This window comes from Trichosurus vulpecula, chromosome 4 (genome assembly GCF_011100635.1).
Source record: "Trichosurus vulpecula isolate mTriVul1 chromosome 4, mTriVul1.pri, whole genome shotgun sequence".
Lineage (NCBI taxonomy): Eukaryota > Metazoa > Chordata > Mammalia > Diprotodontia > Phalangeridae > Trichosurus > Trichosurus vulpecula.
The window spans coordinates 174,508,910-174,524,834 of record NC_050576.1 but is presented as its reverse complement, the minus strand read 5'-3'; the positions used below and the strand labels follow the sequence as shown (position 1 = coordinate 174,524,834).

General features: G+C 39.7%; 1 protein-coding gene across 4 annotated transcripts in view; it reads left to right on the top strand.

Moving 5' to 3' along the window:
* HLF (HLF transcription factor, PAR bZIP family member) overlaps positions 1-13,263 on the top strand; it is a 79,983-nt gene extending 66,720 nt beyond the window's left edge. For 3 of the 4 annotated variants that reach the window (XM_036757245.1, XM_036757247.1, XM_036757248.1), the window contains exons 3-4: positions 4,625-4,845; positions 10,761-13,263. In XM_036757245.1, the coding sequence (XP_036613140.1) occupies positions 4,625-4,845; positions 10,761-10,979 (440 nt within the window). In that variant the 3' untranslated portion in view covers positions 10,980-13,263. The remainder of the gene's footprint in view (positions 1-4,624; positions 4,846-10,760) is intronic. The other variant, XM_036757246.1, reaches the window with a different exon arrangement.
* The last annotated feature ends 2,662 nt before the right edge of the window (positions 13,264-15,925 follow it).

Sequence of the window (15,925 nt, the reverse complement as noted above, 5' to 3'; positions counted from 1 at the left end):
GCCCATAACCAAGCCCTGTCCTCAGCTACATAGGCCCTTCACGGCGCAGCTCTTCCCTTTTGTCCCCAAGGAAGCAAAGGAGACTTAAGACTGAATGAGGAACTGAAAGGTCATCTGGAGGCCTTGGCTTGGTCTGCTGCCCCCTTCTCCATCCCTTCCACCCTGAATCAGCCGTATGCAGAGTTTCTCAGGCCAACTAGAAACCTGTGGGCTTCCTACTTCTATCCCAGAACACATTTTAGTGAAATCTGAATGGGTCTGTCTGTTTTTATATACTTTGGCAATGACAAACAGTTGGAGTGAAGCAAGTTTAGCTATCCCTGACTCTCGTTGTTGGTGTTTTTAATTTAAAAGCAGCAGTTGTAAAGTTCAGATTAAACTATGAAGCCAGGACCAAAAGCTCCCAGGACATGACACTTTTTGTTCCTAAGCATATATACTGGGAGGCCTTACCATGAAGATATATAGGATAAATTCCATGAAACCATTTTCTGACATTATTACTATAGTTGGTGGGGGGGGGGTTGGGGCTGCCCTGGAAGTCTAGGTTCTGTTTTTAGCAGGAAAGCCATTGACTTCCTTAATAAGGCAACATAGTCTGTTCTCGGGGACTCGATCTTTTTTTGTATAATGGACCCCCTTGGCAGTCCACAAAAACTTATAGACCTTCTCGGAATCATGTTTTTAAGTGCCCGAAATAAAATACATTGGATTATGAAGTTAACCCATTCTATTGAATGATACTCAGCACAATGTTTTTTCTTTTCAAAAAATATTTTAATATATTTTAATATTTTTTTCTTTTAAAATTTTGAGTTCCAAATTTTCTTTCTCCCTCCCATATCCTCCCTCCCATACACATTGAGAAGGCAAGCAATGTATCAATTATACATGTGAAATCATGCAAAACACATTTCCATATTAGACATATTTTTTTAAAAAAAGAAAAAGAAAGTGAGAAAATTATACATCAGTTTGCCCTCAGAGTTTATCAGTCCTCTCTCTGGAAATGGATAGCATTTTTTCCGCATGAGTCCTTTGGAATTGTCTTGGATCATTGTATTGATCAGAGTAGCTAAGTCTTTCACAATTGATTATCAATACAACATGGCTATTACTGTGTGCAATGACCTCCTAGTTTTTCTCGTTTCACTTTCCATCAGTCCATATAGGTATTGCCCTGTCTTTTCTGAAACCACTCTCCTCTTCATTTCTTATAGCATAATACTTCATCACAATCATATGTCACAGTTCCCCAGCCATTGCCCAATGATGAACATCCCCTCAATTTCCAGTTCTTTGACACCACAGAAAGAGCTGCTATAAATGTTTTTGTACATATAGGTCCTTTTTCTTTTTCTTTGATTTCTTTGAGATACAGACCTAGTAGTGGTATTGCTGAGTCAGAGGGTATGTACAATTTTATAGCCCTTTGTACATAGTTTTAAATTGTTCTCCAGAATGGCTGAACCAGTTCACTACTCTACCAGCAGTTCATTAGTATACTATTTATACTAGTATACTATTAGTATATTTAATATAATATATAATATATATTACATGTTATATATATAATATAATATAATATATAATAGTATACTATTAGTATATTTTTCCTTTATCCCCTCCAGTATTTATCATTTCTGATAGATGCGAGGTGGTACTTTACAGTTGTTTTAATTTGCATTTCTCTAATCAATAGTGAGTTAGAGCATTTTTTCATATAACTATAGTCAGCTTTTTTCTGAAAACTGTCTGTTCTTGCCCTTTGACCATTTATCAAGTAGAGAATGGTTCTTATTTTTGTGAATTTCATGCAGTTCTATACTCAGTATATATTTGAGAAATGAGGTCTTTATCAGAGAAACTTGCTGGAAAATTTTTTGATATTACTTCATTGTCTGTGGTACCTTTTAATTAGGTCTGTTTTTGCTTTTGCTTTGTCTGAGATCATGATCTCTACCCCTGCCTTTTTCACTTTTTTACTTCAGCTGAAGCATATTAGATTCCTTTCCAACCCTTTATTTTAACTCATATGTCTTTTCATTTCAAGTGTCTCTCTTGTAAACAACATATTGTTGGATTCTGGTTTCTAATCCATTCTGCTATCTGTTTCTATTTTATGGGTGAACTCATGCCATTCTCATTTACATTTATGATTACTGTGTATTTCTCTCCATCTCATTTTCTTCTTCACCCTCTCTCTTTTTATCCTATTCCTTCCCAAAAATCTATTGTGCTTCTAACCATTGCCTCCTTTAATCTGCCTTCTTCTATCATCCCCCATCTTTTTTTCTTATTCTCTTCCCCTTAAATTTCTCTATTCGATAAGTAACATTTCTGTACTCAACTGAGTGTGTATACATATTCTTCCCTCTTTGAACCAATTCTGATGATAGTGAGGTTCAAGCATTGCCTGCCATCCCCCTTCTAGCTCTCTGACCAAGCTATACATACATAGTTACCAGAGAAAGAAGCACCAACATCTGGGTTTACAAAGCTGGAGGGCTCCTTAATGGCTACCCAGAGTCTCCACACCAACACTCTTCCATTGAGAAAGCCCTAAACAAAATGCTAACCTCAGAGTGTGTGTGTGTGTGTGTGTGTGTGTGTGTGTGTGTGTGTACACTTCTTCAGGATCAGAGGGCTTCACACCTCTCTGACAAACAAAGGCAAGACTTAATCAAAGACACTTGATTGTCTTAGTGCTGAGAAGCACTCCAGAACAAAAGACAACAAAAAGTCCCATTTTGCTTGCTATTACAGGAGGAAATTGGTGGATTCTTTCAGTTTCTGTTTTATCCTCTGGATCTTAGGTATCAGGGTAGTTTTCCTTGATAATTTTTTGAAATATGATGTCTAGGCTCTTTGGTCATCATTTTGGGTAGTCCAATAGTTCTTAAATTATCTCTCCTCGATCTATTTTCCAGGTCAGTTGTTTTTTTTTGTTTTGTTTTGTTTTGTTTTTTGGCAGGGCAATTGGGGTTAAGTGACTTGCCTAAGATCACACAGCTAGTACATTTGTCAAGTGTCTGAGGCTGGATTTGAACTCAGGTCCTCTTGACTCCAGGGCCAGTGCTCTACTCACTGCGTCACCTAGCTTCCCCCAGTTTTTTTTCTTTTAACATATTTTACATTTTCTTCTTTTTTTATTCTTTTGACTTTGTTTTATTGTTTCTTGATGTATCAAGGAGTCATTACTTCTGTTTGCCCAATTCTGATTTTTAAGGAATTATTTTCTTCAGTGAAATATTGTACCTCTTTTTCCATTTGACCGGTTCTATTTTTGAAGGAGTTCTTTTCTTCAGTGAATTTTTGTACCTCCTTTTCCATTTTGCCTATTCTGCTTTTTAAAGAATTCTTCAGTGAATTTTTGTTTCTCTGTTACCATTAGGCCAGGTCTTTTTTTAAGGTGTTATTTTCTTCAGTATTTTTTGTGCCTCCTTTATTATTAGTTCTCTTTTCATAATTTTCTTGCATCACTCTCGTTTCTTTCCCCAATTTGTCCTCTACCACTCTTATCTCATTCTTTAACTTGTCTAGGAATTCTTGTTGGACTTTGGTCCAATTAGCAATTCTTTAAGACATTGTCTGTAGCTATTTTCGCATCGTTGTCTTCTGAATTTATGTCTTGGCCTTCCCTGCCACAATAGTAGCTTTTGAATGGTCAAATTCTTTTTTTGTTGTTTGCTGTTTTCCCAGTCTATTCTTGACTGAACTTTGTATTAAAGTTGATGGATGGGAAGGCACTGCCCCAAGCATTAGGCTTTTCCATGATGCCCTTTTCAGAGCTAGTTCTGGGGGTCTGGAAGTTTTAGGTGCTTCCAACATGGTATGATATGGGGAGAGATGTAGTCACTGTTCTCCATAATATTTTTTTAAAACATTCACAAACCTTAAGGCTATAAACCTATGTGGATGTTATGGACTAAGAGTCAAAATAAATCTGTTTTTCTGCCCTGGCTTTAACATTTACTAGTTGTTTGTGCCTAGATGAGTCATTCTCTGAGTCTTAGTTTACTCTTCTGTGAAATTGAGATAATACTGGCACTGCTTACCTCAGGAAAAATTATTAAGTGCCAGGCACAATGCTAAGAACTTTACAAATATCTCATTTTATCTTTACAACAATCCTGGGAGGTAGGTAGTATTATCAGCTCCATTTTATACTTGAGAAAACTGAGGCAGGCACATTGAGTGACTCACTCAGGGTCTTTCAGCCAGTAAGTTTCTGATGCTGGATTTGAACTCGGGTCTTCTTGAAGCCAGGTCCAGTCCTCTATGCACTGGTCCCCCCAGCTGCCTCATGGGGCTGTTGGTCAAGATTTATGCATCTTAAATCTCTGTACACACACAGGTGACTAGACCTACTGTGTGAGGTTTAGCAAGTCAGCCTCCCTCCATGGAATCTAGTTTTACAATTATTAAAGTGGTTAAAATTCTACCAGCCTTACTTTTTTCAAGAATATTGTAGGACAGGTAAAATAGTAGATTCCCAAGCAACAAAGAAACAAAAGGTATGACTGTTATAAATTTTGCTTCCTCCTAGAAAAGTGGACTAGCCACTACCTTTGGGGACTTTTGGGGGTATTTCTGTTTCAAAATTCCTCCTATGTCATTGCAGGTCAGATATTATCCACAAACCGCAACACGCCGAGTCCCATTGACCCTGAGACCATCCAGGTCCCCGTGGGTTATGAACCAGACCCAGCTGACTTGGCTCTGTCCAGCATCCCTGGCCAGGAAATGTTTGACCCTCGAAAACGCAAGTTCTCAGAGGAAGAACTCAAACCACAACCCATGATTAAGAAAGCTCGCAAAGTCTTCATCCCTGAAGATCTGAAGGTAAATTGGAACTGGTAACTAGGCTGGAGAAAGAAAAATTCAAAGGGCAACCTGAGGAAGGTGATGGTGTATTGTGGTTGGGAGACATGGGGTTTTGGATGTTCTTCCTTTGGGAAGAGGGCAAATTCCTTCATTTCATTGTTTTTTAGTTTCTCCCATTCTTGAACAGCCCCTGATCCCTTTATATTTCACAAAAAAATTAGGAGAAGCAGCAACATTTTCAGAGAGTTTTGAAGCCTTAGCAGGAAGATAATACCATCAGCTCTTTGTTATCTACTATATAATATTCACTTTATAGTTTATCCTGGAGGAATGCTTAATCCCAGGTTGGTTTACCTCTGCCTTGCTGAATGGAAATAGAATGAGGAAAGCACATCTGTTCCTGAAATATATATGTTATATTATAAAGCCAAATAAAAATGACTTTTTCAATTATCTAGTCTTTGGAATCAGACATTCTTGCCTACATTTGGGTTACTCTAAGACACTTGACTTCTATAAATTCAAAATAATGACACTAAGCAATTAAGTTAATGGTTATTTGTGGGCTGGTCGTGGAATGAGAGCAAGAGATAACTGGCTTCAGTGTCAGAAAGTCTGGAGGAGCACTTTTACCATATTCAATGGACAGTCCTTGGAGAATTTATGGAAGGATGTAGACAAGAGTTACATAGAATGAACAGGCATGGATGGGATATAATCTACTGTATCGTTGGAAAAAATAACTACAGCAATGGGATCTCGGATCCACTGATGTATGTAGAAATAGCTCTCTGCCCCCTCCTCCTCCCTCCTACTCATCTAAACCCAAATATGGTACACAAAGTAGAAAACTTTTGTTGGAATAAGGGGGGGGATGTAAGCTTTCTGGAATTGATTTATGCTAATGGTTCCACCTTCAATTTCTAGCATGATCCCTGGGCAATGGAGGCTTGGGGTAAAATATCAGTATTAACTCCTATAATAGGCAAGTTTAAATCCCTGGCAACACCTTCCAGGTATAAGGCTGTGCTGAGTCTTGGTTACATTATAAATCTCAAGTTGAAAACTAGATTTTGAAGGGACAGAGAAGACAGGATCTGCCATGCTTAGGACAAGATAGAAAAGGTTGAGGTACATAGCAAAATATAACCCAAACCCCAGCTTCTCAGGTGAACTGGCTAAAAAGCAGTGGGAAATAATTGGAAACCTGTAGTCATGGGGTTTTTTTCCTAGCAAATATTTACTCCTTGTCATAAGTACAAGTCATTGTTGTGGGTTCTAAGGGAGAAACAAAGATAAAATGTGATCCCAGCTCTCAAGGAGCTTACAGTCTAGTGGGGCTGATATTTGAGATGGTAATAGTATGCCTTCTAATTGGTTGCTGCTTCTTGATTTCCTTATTATCTAAATTCCATTTATATCTCAGGCCCTGATCTATTGCATTTAAGCTGGGGGGGCCCATCTAATACAGCTTTCCAAGGCATTTGAAAATTTCCCAAAGTGCTGCTGAGTGGGGCTGTCCCACTCCTGAGAAAGCCTAAAAAGAGTTCCCCAGACCCAAATGACTTGGCAGGTAAAGGATGTGATGGGCCAAAGATTTCAAGTATTCTTGATGGTAAAACAATTCCCTGTTACGTGTTATACCCTTCCCCCCAAAAAACCAGTTTCCCCTTGTAATTTTTTAAAGCTAAAAGCAAGCAATGAAACAACGTGAGCAAAAAAAAAAAAAACTGTGAAGACTGAACATATGTGAACAAGAATAAATGTTGTAATTGGATAAAACTTAGAATAAAGTTAATTAACAGATACATAATTGTTGTTATATCAGATGGTGATTAAGCATAAAAGGCAAGCAGCTTATTGGAATGACCAATTATTAATACTATTACAAAACCAAAAAACCTCACACTTTTAAAGTCAGGGAGGGGAGAGGATAGTATTACAGAATCATTGAGTCATGGCCCTTCTGAAGACTTCTTTATTTCTAACTCAAGAGGACCAAAAAAGCTAGGTCTTACCATTTTCTTGAAGGTTTCTGGCACTTGAGGTCTGATTGTTCTGGGAATCTCCAGGTTTATTAATGTACCCCTTCGCATCTGGTCCTCAAAGCAGCAGAAGTCAGAACAGGGCAGCCTCTATGATACCGGCTGAAGCTTGGCTTTGGCTGAGATATCTTTTGACCCCCTCTGATTAAAAAGTAGGATCCCCCTGCCTTATTAAGAAATAAAACTGAAATTGGGAACCACATAAAGGAGAATTTGTGGGCCAGTGTTCCCCTAAGCTGCTTGCAGAGAATAAATTGGGATAGGAAATTTTTAAGAAATATTTTTGTATTTCGATTTATGAGTCCAAAACCCAAAATGACTCCCCCATGGTTACAGGACCTACCAGCATTCTACTAATTATGAATTCATTTGTGTTTAGGAGCAGACATCACAGGGACGTATTGAGAGAGGAGACTCTCCTCTGTATGAATCAGTTTCATCGTATAACTGAAATGTCAGGGCTGGGAAAGAATCTTAGAGATACCATCTAACATACTGTTTTGTAGGTGAGGAAACTGAGGTCCACTACCTGAAATCACAAGAATTGTGATGCAGTAGGGGATAGTGGCAAACATTTTAGAGGATGGACCCCTAAAGGGAGTAGGGGGCTTTGGGCAGTATGACAGCTACTTTACCCTGGGGCTCAGAGAGAACAGAAGGAAAGGGGTACAGAAATGGAAGTGAGAAGGGGGCAAAGAAACTTTGATAAGTTGCCTAAGTCTGGTTCTTTTGCCTCCTGTCCTAGAGCCATATTTTTGTTCCCACCCTTTCCTTCTCCCAGCTTCTTGGAATGAATCATAGACTCATTGGTTCAGAAGTTGGAAGGACCCTCAGGGACCATCTAATCCAACCCCCCTCCCCCATTTTATAGATGGAAACTACAGTCCAGAAAAATGAAGTGACTTATCTAAGGTCATTCAGCTAGTGAGTAGCAGACCTGTTCCAAAGTATCTAAATTTCTACCAGTTAGAAAACTAAGAGGATTAATGAACAAAGGCTCCTGGGGGAGTTCAGAAGTTGGATAGCATTCAGTCACTTAGCTTGGTTAGGAAAGCAAGCCGATTAAACCAGCCTAATGCAGAGAAGGGCATGAGAGCTTTGATGTGAGGGTGGGAGGCACAGAGGTAATTTTGGATTGTGAGGCACTTTGGGAGAAGGCAGGGCTGATTGGGGGGAAGCCTGAACGTAGTGATTTCCTGGGGGAGGAGGATAGAAATATGCAGGCTCATGAAGGAGCAGCAGAAAGGGAGGTGGGCAGAGAGGTCCTGGGATGGAGACTGCAGATAAGCTACGGCTTCATGACCACCTTCTCCTCCTTCATCTTCTATCTGTGTTGACCCTGCTGATCATACTTGAGAAATTTTAGCTCGGCTTTCTTTGTGAGCAGACCTCATGGTGACACGTGTAAGGTACTTGGTTGGCAGGAATGGGAGCCATGGCTAGCTTCTACATGCCAAACAGAAGGTATGTGTGTATAGGGAGTAGTAGGAAAAGAATAGGCATTTCTTAAGTGCCTGCTGTTTGCCAGGCACTCTGCTAAGACTTATTTGCAAAATATAATCTCAACAACTTTGCAGAGTAGGTGGCTATTATTATCGCCTTGAGGAAACTGAGGCAAACAGAGGTTAACTTGCCTGGTGTCTAAGGCTGGATTTGAACTCATGTCTTCCTGATTCCAGAGCAGCGCTCTATTTGCTGTGACACCAGCTGCCTCAGTGATGGTTTCTATAGCATGCCCCTCAAAGATAATTCTATTTCCCCTAAGGCTTTGGGCATGAAAAACAGATCTCAACGTACTGGGAGCAGCAGACCTAGGGATAATTTGGGCCCTTCTGACATAATCACATGCATTGACCATGACCCTTATGGTCCCAGGGGAGAATAAGAAGATTAGGTCCCTCAGGGCTTCCTGGATGGCATGTGACTGCAGACATCAGCTTTGCCCCTTTCAGTCTGGGATTAAGAGATTTGTTGTTGCAATTTGTTAAAATAAAGAGGAATGGGGCTCAGGTGGCATCATAAATGAATTGCCTAAAGCTGATTTTGAGAAGAGGGGGGACCTAGATGGAAAGTTCTAAAGCAAGATTTATGCAGGACATTTTTCCTAAGAGGATTTTCTTTTATTTTTGTTTGATGGAAAGGAGGATTGCTTCCATATCAACCAGCACTAAGTATCTAAGTATCAGGCAGGTTAAATAAGGTCCATAAGAAAGGTCTATCAGGTAAACTACAGAATCGTGTGTGTATATGTGCATGTGTGTGCAAGTGCTTCTGTGTGTGTATACATATATGTTTGCAAATGTTGGGTGAGAGAGTAAAAGGGTCCTAGTGATAAGAATTTCAGAGAAGAGTATGGAAAGTTGGACTGTGGACAAGTTGCTTCATCTCCTTGGGTCTCAGTTTACCCCATTTGCTGAATATTCCCTGGTCACTCTGTATCTCATAGAAACATTAGGGTGATGATCAATATAGTGTACCTCTTTGAGGTCCCTAGTGAAAAGATTATATTGTCATCTCTTACTTATCTGTAACATAATATTCACTTTGTAATTTGTCAATGATGTTTAATGCTATCTTGAATGTAGATAGAATTAGAAATACACACGCACACAGATTTAGACAGAGACAGAACTATATAGAGAATTAGGAATATATACACATACATACATGCATGCATACATTTATTCATGATATAGATAGAGGGTATCATCATCTTTTTCCCAGAAGCATCAAATGACTTGCATTTGTGTGTGTGTGTGTGTGTGTGCCTGCCTCATGTGCAGTGTGTAAACCTAGATGAGAGGAGTATGGGTGCATTTTCCATTTTTATGAAACACCTCCCTCATCATCCTTCTGACATTTTGTTTAGTTAAGAGAGAGAGGAGAGGAGAAGAAGGAAAGAGAAAGTGAGGGAGAAAAAGGAAGAGAGACAGAGATGGAGGAAAAAAGAGGGAGGGGTCAGAGAAAGGGAGAGAAAGAAAGTGCTATTAAGAATGCATACGTAAATATATCAATGTACACATACATAAATAGACCTATACACATATTAATCTATCAAAATCTCCTTGTATCTATATCTCTATAACTATCTGTATCTATGTGTATATATATATATGAGCTAGAGAGCCAGCATGGTTTAGAGATGGATAGAGAGTTGGCCTTAGAAATTGAAGACTTGGGTTCAAGTTCTGCCTCTGACACATATTGGTGATCCTGGGCAAGTCTTTGAACCCCTTAGTGCCCCCAGGCAACTTTCTGAGACTATAAGTTTTATAAAGGTTGCTGATAGGCAATGATAGAGGAAATTTTTTCATGGAGAGTTCTCTACATCAGTGAAATCATAGGTCTGGTTAAAAAAAATGTATGTAATACTTTTTCTTGCTTGGGCTGTGACCCTTTTTCTGATGGGCACATGTCCAGTCCTTTCATGGGCCTCTAAAGAGGGAAAGATAGCCTTCCAGGAGGCTGGTGCCTTGTTCCCTACTGGTTAGGAAGAAAGCCATCATCAGGTAAGGGCAGAGCCATAACTAGGGTTGAACAATCGATGCTTTGGTGCAGGGCACAGACAGGCCTTGTGATAAGCCACAATAAATGGCCTGATGCCCACTCTGGCTCTCACTTTGACACAAAGGCACTTTTGCTGTTTTCTTCAAGTGTGGTTTGTGGTACTTTTCTAGGCTCAAAAATTCCTTTTTAGGGGTCTAGGTAAGGTTTGGACTACATAACCTCTGAAGTCCTAAGAGTCTCTGACAGCGCACAGTAGCAGCTCAAGAAGAATAACCCCATTGTCCTCAGTCCAGTGTGAAATCTGTCCATCGGACGTTCTGGGCATCTTGTAGTTCTGCTGAAATCTAATATCTTGTTTCTTTTCTTTCTGTAACTAATGAGCAGGATGACAAGTACTGGGCGAGGCGTAGAAAGAACAACATGGCGGCCAAGCGCTCCCGAGATGCCCGGAGGCTGAAGGAGAATCAGATTGCCATCCGGGCTTCATTCTTGGAGAAAGAGAACTCGGCCCTCCGCCAGGAGGTGGCCGACTTGCGGAAAGAGTTGGGGAAATGCAAGAACATACTTGCCAAGTATGAGGCCAGGCATGGCCCCCTGTAGGATGGCATTTTTTGTGGGTTGGCATTTGAATAGATGGACAGTGTTTCCTGTTTGATAACACCACATCCAAACCAACCTTGCTGTCATCAGCACTTTACTAGAAGCATCAACAAAAACTGACTTACATTTGTGTGTGTGTGTGTGTGTGTGTATGTATGTGTGTGTATACGGATATGAATGATGTGTGCGTGTGTTTGTACACATGCACATGCACATCAGATGCACCTAGGTGGAAGAATGAGTATGGGTGCATTTCCCATTTTTATGAAACACTCTCCTTATCCCTCTTTTCTCCCATCTCTGACTTTTCATTTAGTTTTTTTAAAAAGTGCCACATTTTTACTTGGACTATTGAGAACTATGGTGGCTATTCTCTCTCTTCTTTGTCTCCTGCATCCCGGCCCTCTCACCCCATTCAGTGCTGCTTCTCCTTAGACCTTGATGACTCTTTTGACCCCTTTCCTTGGATTTAGACAGAAAGATCCCAGTTTAAAAAAGAGTAGATCTCAGTTTTTAAGAATACAAGCTATTGTTTATGTCTAATCAAACGTTAACATGCTAATAAGGTGCACAGGATAACTTAGTGCTACACTGCAGAAATATTAATTTAGAGATTGCTTTCCTCATATTTTTAAATTCTGGTGATACTTGTCTACAAATCTCAAGTGTTTAGATTCCTTAGGGCCCCCATATTTACTTATCCATATCTGCTAAGTTTCCTTTTGAGTCTCCGAGCACCATGACTAGAGCACACAGAGTGTTTTTTGCACTGTCTGTACCTAAAGCAATAACCCTGTTGTATGCTAGAGCATGCTGCCTGAGTCTTAATAGTGGATGTAGGATCATTCCCTACCTGAGAGTTTCATTGTCTTAAAAAAGAAAAAAAAAAGAAAAAAAGGAAAGTGAAGCATTTTGAGCATGCCCAGAATATCCCCAGGTAAGAGAAGCAGAGGAAGATGCTGGGTCTATGAGAAAATGGGCAATTCATTGATATCAGAGCCAAATAATGAGTCTTACCCTCATCAGCTTTTAACACCAAAAGGAGTTTAATTTTGCCTCTTCCCCCCGCTGCCCCCCCCCGCCACTTCTTTTGGCAGTTTTCTCCCCTTGTTCCACTTGAAGATGGCAGATATCCAGAATATAGTTCAGTGGTTTCGGATATGTTTTTTCTTTCACTTTTGTAAAATATATATACATATATATATATTTTTTGTGAACTCTCTCACTGTTTCTAAAAATGATTTTAATTCAGTTAGCAAGTTGGGTGTTTTTTAAGCCCCGTCTCTCCTTTTTGTCCCTACCCGGGTGTTGTTTTGAAATTATTCATGAAATAATAACGATTCTGGAATTTCCTTTGTTGCTTTATTGCTGTTTGCTTTAGGATGTAAGTTCTGTTATAAAGTGGACTTCTGAAAAAAAAATGAATGTAAAGACACTGGTGTATCTCAGAAGGGGATGATGTTGTCATAAACTGTGGTTAATCCAATTGATTTGAATGTTTACTCTAGACCAAAAGGAGAAATTATTAAAAAAAGTTGTTTAATGTTTATACAGAGTAATTATAGGAAGGGTTTTTTTTGTACAGTATTTTTCAGATACAAATACTGACCATGTATTTTGAAAGACATATATTATATATAGCAAAGAGAAAAGGAAAAAAATTTATTCCATGTTTTAAAATTATATAGCAAAGATATATATAAAATATATATTCACCATTATTGTACAGAGAAGGAATGCTTTGGGGTTTTTGAAATCTTTATTATTTCAAGCCAATCACTGACTCATCAGCATGTTTTCTGCTGTAAATGAAAATTTTATGACAGTACTAAGACTTGCCACAATGCTTCATGCTTGTAAACACATAAGGAACTTTTGTATTTTCTTTTAGGAATTAAAAAGTAAGTCAGTCAATATCACCCAGAAGCACAAAATGGATTTTAGTCAAATATTTATTGAATGATAACAGTATTTTTTAGGAAAAGCATCTGCCACAAAATTTTCATGTTCATTCTAGAATGACATATTGCTGGGATGGGTTTCCTGCTGCAAGTGTTTGGAACAGCCCCATTCTCTCTTGCAGACACATGTCTCAAATACGGTGTTGAAATGTGGGGTGAATATCGGTGCTAAGTGTTTGGTCCGTAATTCGCTAGATGTTTCTCCTTTAACAAAGATTGTTCCTTGTTTCACTGGAGTGTATTATGTCAACAGATTGCAATGTTACTGAAAAAAAAGATGGAACATTTTGTTCTAGATTAAATATTTCTTTTATTCAATGAGATTTTCTAATTTCCTGCCTCCTGAGTACCCAGTTCTTCAGTGGTGTCTCACTATCCATCCTTTAGTAATGTCTGTGTAGTAGCATCTTTGTGAATGCAGCAAAACTGATAAACAGGCTAGGTTCTTAGCCTCCTACTGGCATTAACTCTGCCCCCAAACAACAGCTCGTGGAGGGAGATGGGTAAGGGAGTAGAGTGGAAATTCATGTCAACTAGCATCTGAAAAGTTGGCTTCTCAAAGGTGGAGTGGAATGGGATAGTATATCAGTTCAAACTCAAATGATTATGAACTTAGATTTTTTAGAGGCAGTGGTTAATTGCAGTGGAATTGGTAATTGACATATTCTTAATAACATGGGTACATTTAAATAGCCGTAATTAACAGTTGTGAAGTCAGTGACAGAAATTATATCTTGTAAGTGGAAAAGTGTCGGTGGATTGCATTTTGGACCATCCTAACTCATCAAAGTATAAAAAGGCAGCTGAGCAAACAACATTGGTCTTTCTTGGAATGGGCTTATTTGTAGGGAATTAACATCACAGATGTTTTCTGTGGAAAAGGAAAAAAAATAACCCACCACATTCTTTCTGTTGTGTGCCAGGAGAGGTTTTAAGCAGCTACCTCATCTTTACAGTTAAACACTTCTGAGTCTGCACAGGTGCCTTATATCTGTTGCGCTCCATCTCTCTCTCTCTCTCACTCTCTGTTTCTCTCTCTCACTCTCTCTCACTCTCTCTGTCTCTAGCTGCCTCTCTGTCTGTCTTTCTGCTCTGTCTCTGCTTCTCTCTCTGTGTCTGTCTCTCTCTGTCTCTGTCTCTCTCTTTCTCTGTTTCTCTCTCTCTCTCTAGCTGCCTCTCTATCTCTCTGCTCTGTCTGTGTTTATCTTTCTCTCTCTGTGTCTCTTTCTGTCTCTCTGTCTCTGTGTCTCTTTCTCTCTCTCTCTCTCTCTCTCTCTCTCTCTCTCTCTCTCTTTCTCTCTCTCTCTTTCTCTCTCTCTCTCTCTCTCTCTCTCTCTCCCTCTCTCTCTCTCTCTCTCTCTCTCTCTCTCTCTCTCCCTTTCTCCCCCTCCCCCCCTCCCACCGTCTTTCCTTTACCCTCACCCTCTCAGTCTCTGTCTCCCCCACCTCCACCTCCCAGCTGGGCTAATCATGCCAGGAAAGTTAATCATTCTGGTCTTTGAAGTGGAAGTAATCCCATGCTCTGATTTGGTGAGATCTAGAGCAATCAGGATAGGGTAGATTCGGTCCAGTCACCCTTAGAACAATGTTGATTGAATACAAATCACATTGTCACTTTCATCCGTCACTATAAGCACCTTCCAGGGGTTAAAAATCTAGGGATTCAAAAAATCGCATCACCCCAAAACAAATTGAGTTGAAACTTGAAGTAGGAGTCTACAGATTAGAAACTTTGCTGGCAGCCGCCCTCGATAATTCTTTGGACTAGACTTGCAGAGAAGTCTCAAAAACTTATCAGCCAGACTAAGTTAGCAGCCCACTCGCCCACTAGGGGATGTTTATGGACAACAATAAATTCCTTCAACAAGTAAATACTCTTCATTCTATTTCTGTGGCTTCTTTTGGCCCATGTGAAAACCACATTTGACCAGATAGAGATAAAGTGACTATGAATGGAGACAGCAGTGCAGAATAATAGACATTCCCTCAAGTAAGAACTTACATAATGTATCTCATCAGTCACCCAGGGTTTGCATGGATTAAAATTTACATTGGTAGAGGAACTACCTATGCATCAAAGGCTATAGTGTACTTTAAATGTTATTTACAAGAGGGAAAGCATGATTGCTTATTCGAGCAATACCACAGGAGGTGGGATTTTGCCCTTGTACAGGGAGAACCCAGTACATAGAGTTAGGATTTAAATCAAGTGATGACAGGACTGAGTCCAGGCTAAGTGACCAACTCTCCGGGTGGTACCTACTCTCTTCCATGAATCTTGCCACCTCCCCTCAATGGCTCCTCCATTCCTACATTTCCATAAGGCCTGAGGTCCCTGCTAAGTTCTCCTCTGCATCTGGGAATGAATAGAAAGTCAACAGAAACAAGCCTTGCAGTAGGCTTGGTGGCTTGTATTTGACTGGTAAGATGAGTGCCCTTTTGTTCTTTTACATTTCCTCTTTTGTGATACTTAAGGACACTGGGACCTTTCATTTGAGACCACCAGACCAGTCTATCCAGTGATCAACCATTGTAATTTTGGGGAACACCACAAGACTGCATCTGTTAAATGACTTGCGTTCACCTAGGAGATCAGCTGAAATTGTGCATCATGATACAGGATTGCATCATGTATGTTGTTCAACCCAAATCTTTGTCTGTTATTCTTAATGTTTAATAAACTTTGAACATTTGTCTTCTCCTCCATGTGTCTGTACTTTAGTCTACCAGGTAATAGAACTTACTCCTTCCACTTTGATAATGATTATAACCCATATTTATAGAGAGCTTTGAGGTTTTCTAAGCATTTTCTCCACCAAATGAGAGGCAGTTCAAAGTAGCGAATAGAGAATCGGCCTCAGAGCCAGAAAGACATGAGTTCTAGTACCACCCCTGACATATAGTGGCTGTGTACCCCTAGACGAGTCACTTAACTTCTCAGTGTTCTAGACAACTCTCTAAGACTGTAAATTACACAGAAAGTGC